The sequence below is a fragment of the Xiphophorus maculatus genome, chromosome 2, assembly GCF_002775205.1.
Source record: "Xiphophorus maculatus strain JP 163 A chromosome 2, X_maculatus-5.0-male, whole genome shotgun sequence".
Taxonomy (NCBI): Eukaryota; Metazoa; Chordata; class Actinopteri; order Cyprinodontiformes; family Poeciliidae; genus Xiphophorus; species Xiphophorus maculatus.
Window position 1 is genome coordinate 16093774 of NC_036444.1, and position 20570 is coordinate 16114343.

Genomic DNA, 20570 nt, shown 5'->3' on the forward strand with positions numbered 1-20570 from the left:
AATAAAGCCTCAATGCAATGCCCAGTAGACCAGTGGGTTTTTAAAATATGCAGTCTACTTCAAACTTCAATAAAAGCAAGTCTCGCTTGGCAAATGGAGCCTGATAATACTGTCTTTCCCCAATTTGTCATGGTGCCTCCACAGCTCCTGCACCTATTTTCCTCGCAGCTGGAACTGAGAGGGCAAATGTGAATGCCTCAAGAGTTTGGTTCCCCGCTGCCAAAATAGAAGGGTACGCAAGTATATTCAGCCAATGAATGTGGGCGTGCATGTGTGTGTGTGTGTGTGTGTGTGTGTGTTGTTCCCCACAGGTGCAGACTCCCCCAAAACCCCGGAAGGAAAAGAACCAAGGCAGCAAAATAAAAATCCTGAGTTGCATATGAATGAGCCGTGTGCGCTTAAATGAGAGAAATGGATAGAGCAGTGGACCAAAGTGCTGCAGGACCAGCACAGATAATATCCAAAGCAGCGGAACAGCAGCCTGTAGCAGAATCGCAGCCGAAATAGGCTCACATACGGGCTGATTTTTTTAATATAGCACAGACAGAGAAAGTGAAGCGTGAGGGGGTGAGAGTGTCAGATGGTGAGCTGCCTGTCGAAGCACATTGGAATATCGGACGGTCAACACAGGCAGTGAAAGGAAACCAAAATCCAACTCCATGAACAAGAAGAAAAACACAATAATAAAAAGAAGCTGAAGAACCAGAATTATCTCCAAATGTCCATTAAGATGGAATGCTTGATTAATCATCTAATGATGTAAGTCTAAAATGTTTGCTGTAGTGACAACTGTTACACAAGGTAAGGTTCAGTATAATTTAGAACATGGTGTGATTATTTAAACATCATTCATTCCTAATATTGCTAAAATATGACTCACTGTAACAGCTGTAATAGTCTTATAACATTTGGCCGTGCTTTTGAACATAAATATTGCATTAAAGAAACATATGGAATAAAATTTGGGTAAATTTGTTAGCCTGAATTGTACTTTGGCTCCTTCGTTCTTGTAGTTTTGTTCTTCTATACTTTCCACAGGTAAAACAAGCAACACAGAGACAAAATTGTGGGTATCTCTCTGTTAATGAACAAAAAGACCACAATGTGACAAAGTGGTTCAGTTTGTTTTTACCACTTGTCCTTTAAGCAGGAAATGCTAGGCCAGCCCCTCCCATATAGCTGCTAAGGCTCTAGCATCTAAAAGGGACAAACAATGGTGAGTAAAAAAACTATTTAAGAAATGTACCTTGAAACAAAAGAAATATTCATATTCATCCAATGGTCCAAAAGTGTCAGCTTTAACTAAAAAATACAGAAATGTAAACTGCAACATAATGCTACCACAAACAAACCTGGGCTAGTCAAAGCAAAGTGACAACAGCAGTGTTTAAATTAAAGCATTATGGTCAACTATAGAAATTTTAAATTAATCCGAAATATATTTAAATGGCCGATTATGTCACTGATTGCATCACTGGATTCTACCAACTGGAGGATTTTGTTTTTATATTGTTTTTTTTGTTTGTTTGTTCTTTTTTTCTTTAAAGTAACCTTTTGAGTTGCCTTGTATTAAATGTTTTATTCTGTGGGTTTAGATAAGTTTGTAAATTAGATTAAAAATCTTATTCCTGTTTCTTTGTTTAGTTGGGTTTTTTTTGTTCGGCTTGATTTGTACTATTATGGTATAGTCTAATGAAGTACAGACCAGTAAGATTTCAGATGCTCCAGATGGATGCCAGAGCCCAATAAAAGGATAAACAATAAAATTCACTAGGAGAACCTGGTGCATAAGTGTTTTTTGTTTGCCTGTTTTGACCATTTGACAACATTACCTCACACACTGAAATAACTTTAACCCCTTAACTGTCACCCCTAAACTCAAACATGTACACCGATGGGTCCCTGAGGACACCAGTGTTCTCATGACAGATGAGGGGTTTTCAACTGACACAGGTCATAATAAATAAAAATTTACTGGCAATCAACCAATGAAAATCAGACTTTGCTTTGAACTGTGGTTCAACAGACTCATTAAAATAAAATAAAAACTAGTGCATATTAGCTGATTAGCTGAGTCCGGTCACTAGTATCACAGATATTGTGTTCTTAGCTTGCCAGCTGTAGTTTTAAATAAGCACTGCCTTAAGTAGAGGAATGAAAGAGGCTCACTAAGTTTTCTAAAGTCTAGCAGCCTTGTTTTAGGTGGCTGGCCAGCAGTGCACAGCAGCATTTATGGCATTTATTTCTATTGACACAAATGGAGATGTGTATTTATACTGTATAAATTTCAGTAATGCAAAATTTCACATCTATGTTTTTATTTTGTTTGGCTGCTTTGCTTACATTAATTAGAAATTATTTACAAGATAATCCTAAGGAATGCCTCTCATATTTACATGATTTCTTAAAGGGAAAAGTCCAGAACTTAACTAAGCAAGACAGCTACAGTTTCAGAACTATAGCCTGGCACGACCGAGTCCCAAGAGAATCACTCTTGCCAAGTTACAAGCTACCCCATCTGACCACAGCACTATCATTTAGGCAAATCAGGATCCCGTACTGGTTGCTGTGGTCTAGTTTTTGACATAAACAATTAGCAAAAATGTTGCCTTTTTACTCTGCATCCACATTTTCAGTTTCTTTCATCTAACAGGTCTAAACATACCCAAATATTTCCATGTATGAATAATTGGCATTTATATACAGTAGTGCCAGTTCTTAACAAATGTCGTCTTAAGGCTTTAGAAAGAAAACATTTCCTTTGTACACCGAGATACATAGTCAATTCAGTCTAATTATAGACAGATGCAAAGTCATTTCACATACATTCCAATTCAGTCCTAGTTATTAAACAATGAAGTGAAGTTCAGGTTTTCTCAAATTGATTAAGAGTTTTTCATATCAGGAAATCCAGGCACTTTTTAACAATCACTCCTGAAAGAACATATAGAGGCAGTGGATTGTTGATTGCATTGAGTCATTAATATGTTACAGAATTGTTTCGGCACCAGAGTGATCAGTATCGACTCCTTCTTCTCCTTTTCTGTATTATCTTTACTTAAGGTTGTTTTTTTTTAACATAATGAAAAAAATCCAGGTTAATCAATATTGGAAAAACTGCACAAGACATGAAAAGAGCAGATTCAACATTTAAAATAATTGCCAGTACTGTTAGATTAATACATGTTTGATCAATAAAAATAAAAAAATGCCCTAAGTGAGCTGAACAGAGCTAATACGAGCAGACTGGATGTTTCAGCCTGATCAAAGTGATGAGCAGAATCCACTTCAGTCTGTGATGACTTCATTTGTAAGGCAAAGACTTAGATTTACCAGCAAACACGCTTTGATGATTGAATGATTCTTTCATACGGAGCAGCAGCAAAGTGTTAAGGGCACTCATAAAAAATAAATTGATGAAACTACTTTTTGCATGTGCATGAAGAGTGTGCATTTCATCCTGCAGATGTGTGGGCTGAAAGGAGATTTGTATAAAAGAGGCACTCTAATCAGGATTCCTTTAAAGCTGGGTAAAAAAGGAAAAGAAAGTGTGTAAAAAAAAACAAAATCCGAGAACACCAGGTCCACACTTTGTTATTATACAGCACTATCCACGTTTATAGAGAAGCCAAGTTACACTATTCATTGCTTCATCACAGGAATGGTGTTTTTAAATGAACAAGCGGAAAAGGCTACATTTGTCAAGCCTTAAGCACACACAAAAGTAGGAGTCTGTATTGACTTCCATTCATTTTAGAAGCTGCATTTGTGCATAACACAAATTCTTACCTTTATCCTAACCATTACCAGCATATTTCTAACCCTAACTTTTACCAAAACTTAAGTGACATCATCTCTAAGCTTAACCCCCAACTGTAAAAAATAGGGTCCACCGTGCTTTGGCCCATATAAGGCCCATCGGTCTGCAGAAGCCAGAGAAGGTCCTCAATAAAATAGCTGTACACACACACACACACACACACACACACACACACATAAAATGTCAATGGAGCTTAGGTACTACAAACTTTTAAGCTTGATAAGTATTGCCACTGTGTGCCAAAAAATCTGTTTTCTCACTTTTAAAACATCTTCGTTGCTGCTGTTATGGATGCCTTACCCACAGAACACAGTCAGCAGGAAGCTTAAACTGATAAACAATCAGATGAAGGCATTTGTGTAGTTTTGACAAGGTGCTACAATCTTGAACATCCACTTGCTAGAGTTATAATGTGAAATGCCTAATTAAGTGGGAGATGAAATAGTAGAATATGTGCATGAGCCCAATTTGTTTTCTCTCTAATTAGCGCTGATTCTAAGTGAATGAAGCAGCGATGTTTTGAAGCAGCAGTGGTCGAGACCTGTTAAAGAAGCTTCAGCACCAATGTGACTCATTACAAAACAGGAATGTCAGCTCACACAGAAAGCTGCATTCCACAATGTGGCGTGAAGAATAAATGAATTAGTCATGCTTTGCTTCTAAGTGCACAAACACTTTAAAAAGGATACAAAAAAGAGCTGACTATCACTGAAACAAGTGTGCAGATTTATGGAAATTATTTCTTCTGTTCGGTGCACAGTCAGTGTTCAGTGTAATAAACATTATACAACTACAGTTAAATCTGTTTCAAATAAAAAATAAGAAGAATAACTGCTCTTTTTCTAGCTTTTATGGACATTGAAATGTAAATATAATAAAGACTAAAGACCCTCCACATTTGATAGAAGTCCTGATGGATCGAGATCAGGCTTTGTGATTGTCACTAATTTGGTGTATGCTTATTGACACTCTCTACTTGGAAGACCCACTTGTGCCCAGGCTTTAACCTGCTAGTTGATGCTGTGAAATTCTGATTCAGTATTTCCAGCATAATATTTCTGATGATGATACTGATGCTGAGAGATACCACCGGTCTGTGAAATGCCCAAGCCCTTTGGCAGCAAAACAAAGCCACAACATAAAGTCCCCACCTCTGTACTTCATAGTGTAGATTGGATTATCAAGCTGACAACATTTCTCCTTTCCCCCCTCTAATTGCAGCAATGGTCATTATTATAATGGTCATTATTGAGTTTCCTTTCCTTCTGTTGGTCTTTCTGCCATCTTCCCTGCTTAAGACACTGACTAAAACTCCTCCGCACTGCTCCTAACATTCTGTCGCTTTGGGAGCTTTAAGACCTAAGGTGCTTTGTGAAATTCTAAGAAAACCCTTAGAATTCAAGACATTAAGATTTTTCCTAAAATTACATCAGTAGAAGCTACTTTTAGTCTTTGGATTCTTTGAGAATATGTGCCCTGGTTTCTAGTCTCTAAACTTTTGAAGTTGTCAAATCATAGCAGCAGGAAAGTTTATGGGACGTATGTATATACAGACCCATTCAATAATTTGGAATATTATTCTATATTCTAAATGAAATAAAACCCTTGTGTAGGAACAAGGATTTTATTTTAATTACGAGACCAATTAATGTATTTCCATTTGTTTTTTGTTTTTTTTATTTTATTTTCAATAATTCACGTGAAAGCATGTTGCACAAAAGTATGAGAACAGATTGGTAGAGCCACTCAATGCGCTCAGCTTGAATCCTGCATTCTGGTAAATACACACTTGGCTTTAGTTGTTTTCTCTCACAGCCAAACAGTGTGATTACGTGTCCAGAGAAAGAGGTAGACCTGGGTATTATAGCCTGCAGCTCATGGCTAGTCCTCCTGTCCTCTCTAGCAAAGTGAAAAAACGCACCTCATTTCCACCAGCAGCGCAGGTAGTGGCAGCATTCAGAATTTGACAGAAAGGTAATAGAGTTGAATCGCTGTGAGGGGCAAGAAACTCCAAGCAAAAAGCTTGTGTTTGCCCCTTGTTGCATTTGTAGATGTAAAATTGGATCTAAAACTAGAGAGTGGTTAAGATGTGAAACAGTATTTTATTGTAGAAAAAAGGAATAGAAATAAACCTGAAAAAACAGCAGGAACAGAAGCAATAAGAGGACAGTGAAGGAGAAAGGAGGGAATCTTTGTAATGTTAGGTGTATAGTACTCCTCTAAAATGTCCTCTACAGTATGTGATACTGTGCAAAACAAAACAGAAAACAAGACGTGAATTTGCAAATGCTAAATGAAAGTCAAGACTGCTGCAATTACAGTTCTACTATATTATAGAGCAGCAGCTATTTGCTTTAGGTTGTATACAGTGATGGATTTAGAATGAAAAATATAGCCAAGGCATTTGTAATACTTTTCTCGCCGTTGCAAAAATGATTGCAATAACATTAACATTGCTCATCCCTAGTTATATGTAGGCAAATTATTGAGGAGTAAAGAGGTAAAAGTCATGATTTAAGTCCTAAGACCAGGGAAGAAACAGTTCTTCCCTAGTTTGCATTTTGTGCAAATAGATCAAAACCAGGTTCTAAGTAGAACTGCAAAATGCAGGGGGGAAAAAAGAGAGCATGGTAATTACTAAAAACTGCTGTTAAACTCAAACAGGCTGTTCACTGATCAAACGTTTTGGCACAAGAAGTAGTTTTTGAAATTGGTCTCATGATCCCATTTGATCACTTTGCATTTTGAAGCTCAACTTCCAACTTGGTTATTATCGCATGCCATGAAATATTCATCTGTTCTTACATATCTTCTGTCTTAAGATTTTGATACATGTTTAGTTTATTTGTTCCTTTTTTACATCAGTGGGCTTGCTCTGAACACACTATCAGAAGGTAATTTGACACAACACTGCTGCAGACTGTGTATTTAGAGTGAAAAAGGATTTATAAATCAGTGGGGTTTATAGATCCCTCTGAATAAATTCGGACAGAAACAAAAAAAAATCAAGTTCATTTAATGAAACGTGCATGCCTTAAAGGAGCTTCAGTAGATTAGAAATAGGTTGTTTAATGTGCATAAGAACTGATTGATTAACCTTGAGCTCAGTTTTCCGTTTGATGACTAGCAATAGAGAACAAATGTCTGGAGTGTTTGCTTTCAATTCATGCTGCCGTGATTTGTTTAGTCCTCTAAAGAATGCACTAGAAAATCTGAATATACAACCATAAAAACTTGATTGAGGGTATGAACTCTTAAAGAAAAACATATTAATGGCCAATTAAGACTAGAAAAGACTGCCATAGAAAAACATCAAGAACAATTTCACAGTTCCATACATGAACAAATTTACATTTGGACTTCAGCTGCTACCATTTTTAAGCAGAAACCAATTGTTTTGTTTTCATCTTCCAGCTCTCCTCAGAACAAGTCCTTTTTAAATGAGTGAATATATGTTCAAATTAAACCAGCTATCATGGCAATTATGTCTCCTAAAGCCAGCGTGTGCAGTTAAACCATCAAAAACTGTGCTCCAGAATAAACTGAACTTTCCGTGCGTCTTGAATACCATTCATCGTGAGCGACCAGGAGAGGAAAATGGGAGCAGTGTTTGACGGCCTCTCAGAGTGCGAAGCCGCACTCCTCACAAAGCAGCTCACATGATAATCAAGTCAACGGGTGGGCCTTGAAGACACAAGAGAATCACAAAGTGCTGCCCTTGTCCTTTTTCCCCTTTCACTTTCAAAGGCTTTTGTCTACAGTTCCCCAATGCTTCTTAGAAAACTAGATAAATATGGAGACAGTCAGAAAGAATAAAAAAAAAAAAACCAAACACGTGGGATTTGATAAACATGTGTTGAGATAAAAAGAAGCCAAGTTGAGAATATAATATTTTTATTATTCAGCTCTGTTAGAAAAAAGTGAGATTTTTACATTTGTATCTAACCAGCTTTGAAGCAGTGGGGAGCCTTATCAGCACAACCATTAATTCTTTGGTTTTCCATCATTCAAGATTTATTATTAAAAAAAATTCAAATGAGACTTTATGTCAATCGAAATGGCAGCCAAACATGTTAGCAAAAAGCCCTTAAATGTCAGTTTTAGAGAGAAAAATCTTTTAAACATTTCCCATTAGGAAAAAAGTATTCATATAGTTTTATATGCTTTTTAAAAAACTTTTTTCCCTCACCAGCATCAAATCAGACTGAAATTTTCCTGGTTCAGGTTAGTTAGGACAGAACAATACCTCAGATTATTTGTAACTTTAAAGCCAGTTTTAAAGAATGAGGAAATGAATGTAAACCTTTTTCATCTCCCAGTTTTTCTCAGAACAAGTCCTTTTTAAATTAAATTAAAAACTAATACAATTGAATTACAAATTTCTATTGTTCTTTCATTTAGTAAACAGGAACACCTAAATAATTCCTAGCCATCCAGAAAGAGGAAAAGTTTAGTTTGATTTAATGTCAGAGAGAATAAAGAGAAAATGTGTTTTTGGGGGGTGTTTTGCAGTGTATGTAAATAATTGCTTTTGTCACAGCTTGACAAATGTGTAAATATTCATAAATGTATAATGAAGAGTCAGAATGAAAATTAAAGTGATTTCATAATAAGCTTACAGGAAACACAACAAAGACAGAAGCACACAGGGAGGGGTAGGTTCTGGTCACATTTACAATCTTATATCAAGTGTTTCATCTTAGTAGTTTTTCAGCAGGGCAGTAAAAAAAATGTTTTTTAAAACCCACAGGGCTGATTTCAATGCAGCCAACACCTCTGTCTGCCAAAGAGTCAGTCTTTTCCGTCTCTGTGGTTATGCCATCGCTATCCTCTGATCTTCCCTTTCTTTGTTTCAAGCCACTATAGCCTCAGAGAGAGGTGACCTATTCCCATTTACTACCACTACAGAATAGCTCATTCTGGGCAGCAGGGAGCGCACAGACACTCACTCTTTGATGATTGATTGAAATCCCGCAAGGTCCGGATCACTTACTGTAAGGCAATACCAGAGCTGATACAGGGCAGTGCTCCCTATGAAAGAAAATCCCTCTGCAGAGGTGGGGAGTAGAGAGCAGAACCAAGGCAGAGTTTGGGGAAACTGACAAATCCCATCAGGACATGGATCACGATCGCCTCCAGTCGATATTCAGGCCAGTCTCCTGTCTCTGTTTTCCAGCTCATAAAACTGCCAGCTCATTCCCTCTGCTTTCTGACTGGCGCTCCCCTTCTTTGTGTCTCCCAGCTGTGTCTTAATAAATTGTCCAAACTGAGAGGCTTTTTATGGGTCTCTGCTGAGAAAATTGACCTTAATTAAGTCTTAATGGCATTGTTTAACAAATTAAATCCTGCATTCTAAGACAGTCCGCTGAAGCTACACCTGAACAGATTTACAGAGTTACAGTACCTATAGAAACACATTCAAATCCCTTGATCTTCTCCAGATTTTGTCCTGTAGCAACTAGGCTTCAGTAAAACTTATGGAAATTTGAATTTACAGACCAACATAAATCAGCTATTCATATTTATGTATATTTCTTTTTTAACAGCAAAAAATCTGAAAGGTGTGGCACAGATATGTGTTTAGAATATTTTGCACAGCTATGACTTTTGTACAACATAAAAGCTTTAAACATGTACAATGAACAGACTGGCATTTTCACTCCATTCCTTTCAAAATAGCTCAAGTTCAGTCAGACTACATGATAACTATTTCCTATTGCCACAAATTCTGCAATGGATTTAGCTCTATTTAATCCATGTAGCTTTCAGTTTGGAGCTGTTTTACTGCTGGAAGGTGAAACTACTGTCCACTTTCAAGTTTTTTGTAGCTTCTTCTAATTTTTCCTGAGGAAAAGTATCCCCACATCATGATGTTGCAATGCCATACTTCATGAAGACCAAATTTATGAAATGCATGACAATTAGTTTTTCAAATTCTCCACAGCTTTATCCCTCACCTGTATAGTGGGTCGCCTGGTTTTCCTGATGATACTTGTTCACCAATGCATGTGACACAACATTCAAAAGGAAATGTGAAGAAGAAAAAAATCAGGACTTTTAAATGCTTTTGCAAGGCAATATCTCCAACGTAATGTGTGCACGGTTCCATGAGCTAAGCGAACAGATGACGCCAACTGCGCACCACACCCATTGGAGGCCTGAAGTTATCACGAATCATGGTTACATCTTCTCCTGCTGCGTGTCCCACCTGTTGCGTGAGAAAGGTGTCCTTCCTTCTTCTGCCTAAACACTATCTACCCCCCACCTCCATCCACCAAAAATGTTCAGAGCGACGGTGCCAGGGGGGCAGACAGTGCCATCATTCAGCTGCTTCCTCTTCCGCTTGGCTAAGCACCGGGCCTAAAGTGCAGGCAGCAGCGAGAGTGGGAAGGTGTGCAATAACAAAACCACAAAACTACATGTGCCCTCTTTCACACAAAATCTCTCCGTTTCACCGGCTCACCCTCACACGTGCACAAACAAATCTCCTGCGGCAAAGCATGTGGCGCCAGGCCAGAGCGTTCATCTGAATGGGCAAGAGTTGGTACCTTGATGCTGACTTGTTAGGCAGGAAGGTGGAAATTTCATTAACCCAGAGGTTAGCACTCTGGAGCAAGCCAGTTCCTGTGTTTTTAACCGACCCTTCATCCCAGCTTCTCTCTATCTTTCAAACCTTAATAAATACAGCACCTACAAGTGCTGAAATAAATTCTGAGTGTGGAACGTTTAAGAGCTCAAATTTTTCATGCAGCAAAGAACAGAAGTTTTCTTACCAGAAGGCACAAAACTCAGCACAATCAGAGGAAGGAGTTGACGCACTCAATGAAACCTGACAACATGCACATAAGAAGAGAGGGAGGTATCATTTTCGAGTCTTAATCCATCTGTTGTCTGCACCTCCGCCATGTGCTCTAGGCAACATCCTGTGCACACTCGGGATACTGCGAGAGTTGCCGTGGGGACACTGTTCATCCTCGCCATGGAATTACCAGAAAGATTTAGTGTGTCGGTCAGATAAGCTGCAGGGCTAAAATGATGGCCGAGGCTGTGATGGAGCCCAAAGCAGACCCAAAGATCCAAGCTAAAAGCAACACACTGCTGGACACATCAGTATAGTTCTTTAAATGATATACAATGTCATATATATTCAAATAATATAATTCAAAAAAGTGGAAATTATTTTTTTTTTTGTAATTTACTGAGAAAAGAGCAATTTCCAGATTTCTGCAGAAATCTGTTAAATTAGAGAATCCATTTTAGATTATGACCATCAATGTTCTTCAGTATGGCACTAAAAATATATAAAGGGCATATATTTGTATTTCAAAGTTTCTGGTAACAAGGCAATAATAAATTTCACCGTTATCTGATGTCCAACTTCCTTCCACTTAGATAAAAAAAATTCTGAATGCCGAAAAACCTGTGGGGAGGTAATGCTTAAAAATAAACACCACTCAGCTGGGTTCACACAGAATCCCTGAATTAATGTCCCAAAATCTCTGTGTTGATGAGGACTACAAGTCCTCTGTTGAGCTCTGCTATAACTTGCTCCGACATGATGTAAATGATATATGATGGGGTAAGAAGTGAAGAGGTTAAAACCTTGGGATACAAGTAACAGGCCAGTTACAAATATGACAAGTTAATTGATCATCTTCACTGATGCATGATTAAATAATATTCAAAAGGTTGTGAATATTTTCCTCTGGGTGGGTTTATGTCTCACTACAAGCCTAATTTTAAGTGACATAGCGAAATCATGAGAATTTGTACCTGCAAATCTGAAAAGTTGCAGGTACAGAAAACCCTCTGAAGGGTGTTCCAGCTGAAAGCTTAACAAGAACCCAAATCCAACCTACAGGCAAACAACCTACAAACGCAAAGGGATTTCTATCTGACTGGTGTTACTCTTCTTGAAGTAGAAATCAAAGTTAAAAAAAAAAATCATCATCCACAAGTTTTGCTTGATTTTTGGCTAGTATAAAAATGCATGCTTCAATAGAACCTACTGATGTTCCAGTGTAGATAAAATAAGCTACACACACTACAAGCTCCTCTCCCATATGTTGTCTCCATGGGCAACCGAGGCACCAATCTGTCGAGGCCCCTGAGACATCCCTTCCTTCCCAGATCTCCTCCTCCTCCTTTAAAGTGCTGACGATAGGGACGCGTTATGAGTTTTTTTTATATATATATATATATATATATATATATATATATAATAAAAGGCAACAGATTTGTGTTTGTCTGAGGGATGGCTAAGTGTATGCGCCGACATGTGTGCCCCCCTTCGTGTGTGTAATCATACTTAATCAATAGAGGCCTGTGTGTGGAGGCCAGCCTTTTTCCTCCTCAGAGGACCTGTTGATGCTGGAAAACAGGGGGACCGCTGTACAACTGGGTGGCCACAGAAATGTGGCACTCATCTAAAATGCAGCAGAACACCGCCTGCCAACACACTTCCTCATTGAAATTCTGATTAAATAAGGCCAGGCTGGCCAGCCAGCACTCGGAAAACTGTTTAATTACATCTTCCTGGCTCTTCTTCCCGTCATAGGTGCAACAGCAACTGGGCATTTAAATAAAGCATCTATAAATGGCCACTGATATCTTTAATGAAAGTCTCTTAAAGTATGTAATCTAAAGAGGTTTTACAAATATTTAAAGCTGTAGAGACTTTTTTAGTACAAAGTGTGCTGTAGTAAAAGTATATAGAATCAATAAGTCTCTCTCTGTGCCACAAAAATCACGTTTTTCCTTCCTAACTTTACTGTTCTTGTGTCACCATTTAAAAATAAATATTTCCCACAACTCTCCAGCTACCTGTTTGAACTGCCTATCACTATTCTGTCACCGTTTTATCACAGAGCTCCACCGTGTACTAAATTATTTACCTGCAGAAAATGATGGCTCTTTACAACGCAGGAGAGGCCAGCTTAAGCCTCCAAACGATGACAAATCTAAACCCAAGCGCCCCGATGTGAATTATTTGCGACCAGTTTCTTTGCATTAAACCATGGTATAAAATATTAACACTCATAGCTCTTTAACCTTGAGTAAGGTCGATCACAAGCTAACCTCATTTCGTTTTGAAGTATAGCTAAACAAGAAAGAAAAATAAACACTTTTTGAAATGTTGCAACTATAAACTGTTATGGTTTATGTGGGACATTATAGATATGGTTTCACAAGAATAGAAAACACTTTATTTCCAAATTAAACTCTGACAAGCACGGCATTTAATTATGTAATTTGATCTAAGTACAAATTCAGCATTTCTGTGAAGGCATCAAATTTTAAGAGAATCTTATTGAACAAAAACCATCAAGAAGACCAAAGAACACACCCAATAGGTCAGAAATAAAGTTGTGAAGAAGTTAAAAGCAGGGTTCGGTCATAAAACCAGATCCTAAGCTTTACATTTATAATGAGACATAGGTGGAGGTTCAGCTTCCAGTAGGATTAAGATCACAAACCTAACACGATAGACATTACAGAGTGTTTTAGAAAGCATAACCAAGTTTTATAACAAACATAATTCCTACAACGTATATCTACGCTTAATAATTAATGTTAACAGATCCAATTTTACTTGGCTTAAGCTGTTTTCCAAAGAAAAACAGGCAAAGATTTCACTTTCAAAATGTGCAAAGTTGGTTCTACTATTGAATCCCACACTTGTTTGATTTTTGTTTGAAAAAGAACTTTGAAAACCATGTGCCATTTGTTACAAAGAGCATTAGATAGTCGTTGTTGTTGTTGCTGTTGTTTATTTTTATTGCCGAGTGTTTTTACAGGGTCCGGTTAAACTGTAAATAAAGTAAGAAAAAACAAAACATCAATACTTAGTATTGCAGAATTCAATCAACACAAACTTAAACATAGATTTATTAGCTAGGCTTGACTAACCAGTTATAAGGCAGTTTATTCTTAGAACACTTCGTCATATAATAAACATCGGCATTCATATATCAGTGCAGCAAACACAGCAGTGCCAATTAGCATCGGGCTAATTAGCACTAGCAAATTCAGCAAACTCACGATTAGAACAGATAACAAAAACTAATCTCCCCACAGCTTACAGCATTAATAACTCACCACGTTGGGCAACACTCATGAACGCCAGTAGAATATGATTGTAGCTTCAGCTAACGGCAGACTCGGTGTATCACTGGCCTGCCGTAAGTTTCTTCTCTTGTTTCACCTCCCCTCCACTACCAATGCAAAACAACTACAGAGCCCCCTAGCGGAATGGGAGGAGTGAATCCAACACCATTATTCTGCCACTTCATAATCATGCACTACATTGTATTGCTGTCAAATTAAATCACCATAAAACACATAAGTTTATAGCTGTAATGTGATTAAAGTGAAAAAGTTGAAGTGGTATGAATGCTCTGCAAGCTTTTGACTGGCTGAATTCAGATAATCCATATTTCCACATGAAATTTTATATTACAGTGTAATGACTTTCTATGATGATAAACATTTCATAGATCATTATTTGCTGTTAGACAAAGCCCGAGGGCAGTTTATGCCAACATGTCTATATTTTTATATAGACATTTGTATGAAGGTCAAGGATCAGAAAATCGTCTCCCAAACAGGTACAAATCAAAAGCCAATTGGACAATCAATCAAATAATCCACCAAAAGACAAACTAGGTTACTCTAGCCACTCTCATGATGGCACTGTTATATACTTGTTTGGTAGCAAAGAAAACAAACCTTCTAGCCTGATGAGAATATTAACACACTTGACGCAGGCGCCCACTTTCAGCAGTGGCTACATCTCACTTAGAAGCCCCTTCTTCCAAGAGACGACAGGGTTATTCATGAGAGGTTAAGTGATTTGACCTGCTCAGATGCCTGCTAAACGGAAGACAGTCAATTAAGAAAGGGGAAAAAAAAGACAAGAAAACAGGCCAGTGCGGCCCAACATAACAACTCCCTTCCCTCGGCTGACGGCCACAGCAGATGAGTCACAAAGACTGGCTATTAGAGGAAGCCCTAAAATGTGGAAAGCGGTGCTGTCAAAAATCATCATTGTGCGTTTGTGTCTCTGCTTTCAGGAAATGCAAAGGCAGTGTCACGCTATTGTGCATGTTAGCAGGAGTTTTCTAGCAATGATGGCAAAATTACAACAAACTGATGGTGTGATGTTTGCAAACAATTTTCATGCACAAGAATGCTATTTTGCTAATTCTGAAGTACCTCTAAAACAGGATAACAGTTATGAAGAAGATGTATTCATTTTTAGAACCTGAATTAGATCTACAAGTTTGAATTATACTCTACAGTATTTGCTTTCATCCTCACAAATCCACAATTATGCACATAAACTCAAATGATATTTGGATAAATGCTGATGACCAAGCTGCAGAGAAACCACATCATCAAGCTTCTGACATAACGTTGGCTGTGTTTTCGACCACTCCACTCATCAGAAGTGGTAGAGTTTATTAAGTAGTTGGACTCCTGACAAAGAGCTGGCTTTTACGTATTGGCCATACATTTTCAAATGGACTGAGGTCAAGGCCATTGTAGAAATTTAGTGTTAGTCTGATTTATTCGCTATAAAATCAGTTTTCTCGTGTGCACTTGTGATTATACTCCCTTTAGAGCACTGTATTGTATCCTGATACTTTGAGACCCAAATTGTCACCATCAGATGAAAGGCAACCAGCTAGAATGACCTGAAACAACCCAGGAATAACCCAGGTACAGACATGTATCTTTGTCCGCAAAATGCATCTGGACAGATTATTTAAGATCAAACATGACTTTGACTGTTTGGGCAAAATGACAAGAAGAACATTAGGGCCAAAATCAAGCTGTTAACAGACAGAACTCCATACCAACTGTGAATCACGTAAAGGGATGCTTTTGAGAGAAAAAGATTTATTCATATAAATATGCGTTTATTCTGTCCTTCATAATCCCTAATTTCTTTTAATTACTGGTGGCCCGTCCTCAGATCATACCATGATCATATATTAACATCAAAACTGGAAGAGGTGCAGTATTTTAAAATCATGGATACAAGATTTATTGAGGGGCTAAAAAAGCATTTTCTAAAATTGGAAATTAGCTGGTTTTTTGATATCGGCACTTAAAAACAACTTGGCATTTTGCAAAAGGATAACTCTGCTATAGAAAACCGATAATGTTCATTAAGAAAAGTTTGCCACATGCAACTATAGTAATTACTCATAAATCCTGACACAGCTTCCAAGCTGCCCTCAGCATGATTCAGGGGACCAGTCATCAGAAAACTATAACCAGTCTGTTGCTAGGAAAACCCCAGACATTAAAATGATCTCTGTGTGTCAGTCAGCTGTGTGTATGAGAGTGCCGCGAACACTCTTCAAGGACATCACATTCATTAGCTATCACCTTACATCGACAGCTGCGGCAGATACGAGAAGCCCATCAGCGTCAGGAATGCAGGGAGCCATGCTTCCAATCAGGTTCACCACTTCAGATCAGGCATTGCTGTCATTTTCTGCGTCATCTTACAATGACCACTGCAATTAAGCTCTGGTAATATGAAGCAGGTAAATAAATAGAATTAAAACATTTGCCCACGATGTGATATATGCCTCCAAGCAGCCCAAGACCTCTGAGGCCACCTTCATGAAAAGCACTTTGATTATTAATGTGGAAAACAACGGCCCGACATGGCCCCGGACGGCATTGCTCTTTACTTAGCCTCCGGGAGGAAGCTATTGTTAATTTATCAGACCTGCACCCTTCTCTTTGTTACTTCTTCACGCACTATAGAGTCATCTGCACCTGCAGAGCTAGAGTTTCTTGGAAGAATTTTTATTGAGCCTATGAAACTTATAGATATTTATATTTCCGTAAAGACAACACTGACCTCATCACAACTTGTGTGATGTCTAATGACTTGCGATTGTTCCTTCCCTGATCCACAGCTGCAGCTATTTACCGTAGCTGCTGCTCTGCTGACTGTGGCAGCTTTACAGGAGTTTTATCCTTCCTTCTGGAATGGTTTGTCATTTTATTACACCGCCACACCATAAAAAAACAACTTATGTAGGGTATTAAAAATATGTTAATCAGGCATTTTATATTGTAAATGTAATGTTCTATAACGAAGTTCGAACAAAGGTTGAGGAGGCTAATGATTATCTTCAGAACTTTAACTGGCACAAGTCTGCTTACATGTCTATTTGTATTTTCTATCTGTTTGGTATCGATGTTTGTTGACCGCTCCTAAAATGATTGAATATATTTGTCTCTAATCCCTGGGAGGAGAGCATTAGAGTAGCAGCGAATACCAAAACATGCAATGACAGATGCATTTCAGTAAATCAGAATATCATGGAAGAGATCATTTATTTTAGTAATTTGATCAAGCAAAACTTATTTTATTGAGCTTTACTGCACATAAAGTGAAACAATTTGAGTCTTTAGTTCTGTTTGTTTTTATTTTTACTGCTTATAACTAATGATGCCCAAACACATGCTTTCTTAGGCATGCAGAACATTACTTAAATCCAACAAAAAAGAAAATAATAAAATAAAATACAGAGACATGTCCCCATACTTTCTGCAGTTTATGCAGTTAATACTTGGTTGGGGTTCCGTTTGGGTTGACTGATTATTTCACTGTGGTCAGGAATGGAAGTGATCAGTCTAAAGTGCTCTAAAGTTTCCTGATTAAAAACTGCACTGTGGACTTAAAAAAAACTGTGAATAAAAAGCAAAATACTTCACACCGTCCTTCAGATAACGTGGATTCTGTTTCTCAATTCTTCTGCCAGACTCTAAGACCATAAATCTAAACTGAGAAAAGAAAAAAAATATATTAGCATCTTTCTTCCTTCTTTCACCTGACAGATGATTTTTGGGCCACTGAGTGACAGTTCATTGACTTTTCTGCTGGGTTTTACTCAAATTCTTGGCTGTATTTTGCTTCACAATCCTCTCGAGGTTGTGGTTATTGCAACTGTCGTACACGTTTTTTTTTTCTGCTACACCTTTTCCTTCCACTCAACTTTCCATTATATGCATGGACATAGAGCATTCTCTGAAAAACCAGCTTCTTTCGCAGTGACCGTTTTGGCTCACCGCTCTATGTGGAGGTTGTCAATGACTGGACAACTGTCAAGTCTGTCCCATTATATGTAATTCTGGAGTTTAATGAATAGCATAAAATAAAATAAAATAAAAAATAAAACAAATGCAGGGTGTAACAAATCTATATAACTTTTAAGGTAGAAATTATTAATTAAATTACATTTTAGATGAAAAAGAATTAATTTACATACACCATCTACTTAATTTGATTGATTTCACAGAAAGGTATAGTAACTTTAAGCAAAATGAGCTCAAGTCACCACTTAAAGCTCCAGATTTTTTTGTTTTGTTTTGTTTGCTTTGTTTTTTGTGAATGGATTCTACCTTTTCCGTAGTTGAAGTGCAGCTTGATGGTCTTGCTCTGGTTGATGTGCAGGTAGGTGAACCACACGGCCGAGGTGAGCAGCACCAGCAGCAGCAGGAGCTTGAACTGCTTCCGGATCTTCTTCACGGGGAAGCGCAGCATCCTCGCTGAAACATCCTCCGGTGGATAGGAGACAAAACGGGTCCGGGGAAAGTGGTCCTTGAAGGCGCTGCTGTTTGACTCTTCGCTGGGCTCTCTCTGCTTGGCGGACCACCCTCTCCTGAAGTCACGGCGAAGGCATCCCGCGGCACGGACTGCTGACTACAACCCCGAAGCGCGTCTCATCCCCCCACATCCGCGGGGTGACGGCACGTTGGTAGTGTCCTCTGATCTGGATCCAAACACCTCTGTGCAAGGCATTGCTTGCACATTCACCCCTGTTTTTCTCTCTCTCTTCCTCTCTGCTCCCTCTCTGTAGCTTTAGAGTTTACACGCACTTGGGCGAAAGCAGTGAAAAGGCTGCAGCTCTAAAGCCGCTAAATTCTGTTGAGAGTGTGACCGGGTGAGCAAAATAGCACTCTAGCGATAATCTATCCAAATCCCCTGGGGCTCAAGCCCTTTGCTGACACCGCGACGCTGATTATTTCATCGGCCACTCAAGGATCATCCCCGCCGATCATGGGTTTAGCGCAGAGCATCAAAGAGGAGCAAGAGGAGGAATGGAAGTTTCCTTCCATGTGGAGAGGTGAGCCCGTTAATGGAGGGTCTGATCTTTGTAAATGAGAAACGAGTCAGTGATGCAGTCTGGTGGGGTTTGTGTGAAATCTTTGACAGGACGTGAGGAGTGAAGAACCCGACGAGGAGGAAGCCAAACGTTACAGCCCCGTGCGCTCCATCTATTGTCACACACAGCGGAGAAGAAGGCGGCTCACTCAGTTGGAGCGCCTTTTTATCCCGGTCCGGGGAGAGGAGGGGCGATCAGCTGTCATCCTCGCACTCGGATGGGTTCGCGAAGCCCCCGCGACGAGTAAAAAATAAATAAATAAATAACAATTAAAACTGTTGACGCTCCATGGCGGCGCGACACGGGCGCAGGTTACTCAGGTCTGACAGTCCGACGTGAGGGTCCAGGGAGCAGATCCGTCCATGTGCTTCGGTTCCGTTCCCTCTTACGGCAGGTGCAATTCCCCCAAAGTGTCCGAGTCCGCCATGGGTGCGTAGAAAGACCCCAATCAAACAAGCTCACCTGAATTAAAGTGATGCACGCTGGTGTGCTGCTGCTAGCCGCGATGCTCTGCCCTGTGTTGTTGTTCCTGTCATGAGCTTTCTTTCACCCCCCCTTTAAAACGGCCGCAACAACAGAGCCAGAGCCGCTTGCCAAGCAGTGCGGGGGGAGAGAAAACAGCGGATCTCCGGGAGACTTTTGCCGCAGAGGAAGCAAACGCAGACAGACACGAACATGTTTTTTGTTGTGCCGTACAATGGGAAAACGTAAGGGTATCCTCCTTCTATACGCCCATCAATTGAGCAGCATCACAACGGTACGGAGCAACCGAACCTGGGTGGACTGGGAGTGGCAAGCCAGCCGACCAATTGCAAGTCTGCAAACGGAGTAGAGTAGGCGGGATGACGACGTTCAACCTGATCAGGGTTTTTTTAATTATTTTATTTTATTTTGGTAGCGTGCTTGTATGATCCATCATTTAATAACTGAATTCATAACCTAAAACATGTTCAGCTCTTCCACAGGAAACAGATGTATAGTGTTGATCTTCTGTTTATGGTAAACTGAACTGGAAAAAGACAGTTAGGTCTGTCTCAATAAGTAACTAATGGCATGACAAATTGAAATATGCTCAATTATTTCCGTTTGCATGATTTGTCGTTTGTCTTTTTTTTCTCACTCTTTCTACCTAAAACTGGATGACGTCTTCAGTCTGGTGCTTCGTCTTTTTGGAAGGACAATAAATACACAGACTTCACAATTCCTTTTATGAATTTTTATTTATTTTGGATATTTAAAATGTCTTCCAGTTCCAGTGTTAAATGTTCATTGGAATTGAGAGTTTATTGATCTTAACTGCAACAATGTTTTCTTGCATTATTATCCATCCATTCATCCATTTTCTAACACCTTAGTTTGGTCGGGAGGTGCTGGTGCCTATCTTCCAGCTAACGTTCCGGGTGAGAGGCGGGATACACCTTGTACAGGACGCCAGTCTGTCACAGGGCAACACAGAGACAGACGGGACAAACAACTATGCACACACACACTCGCACCTAAGGGGAATTTAGAGAGACCAATTAACCTGACAGTCATGTTTTTGGGCTGTGGGAGGA

General features: G+C 39.0%; 1 protein-coding gene across 1 annotated transcript in view; it reads right to left on the reverse strand.

The window, feature by feature from the left end:
• b4galnt4 (beta-1,4-N-acetyl-galactosaminyltransferase 4) overlaps window positions 1–19073 on the reverse strand; it is a 138145-nt gene extending 119072 nt beyond the window's left edge. Inside the window, exon 1 of the mRNA XM_014472442.2 lies at window positions 18251–19073. Coding sequence (XP_014327928.1) covers window positions 18251–18392 — 142 coding nt within the window. The 5' untranslated portion in view covers window positions 18393–19073. The remainder of the gene's footprint in view (window positions 1–18250) is intronic.
• Window positions 19074–20570: the final 1497 nt, after the last annotated feature.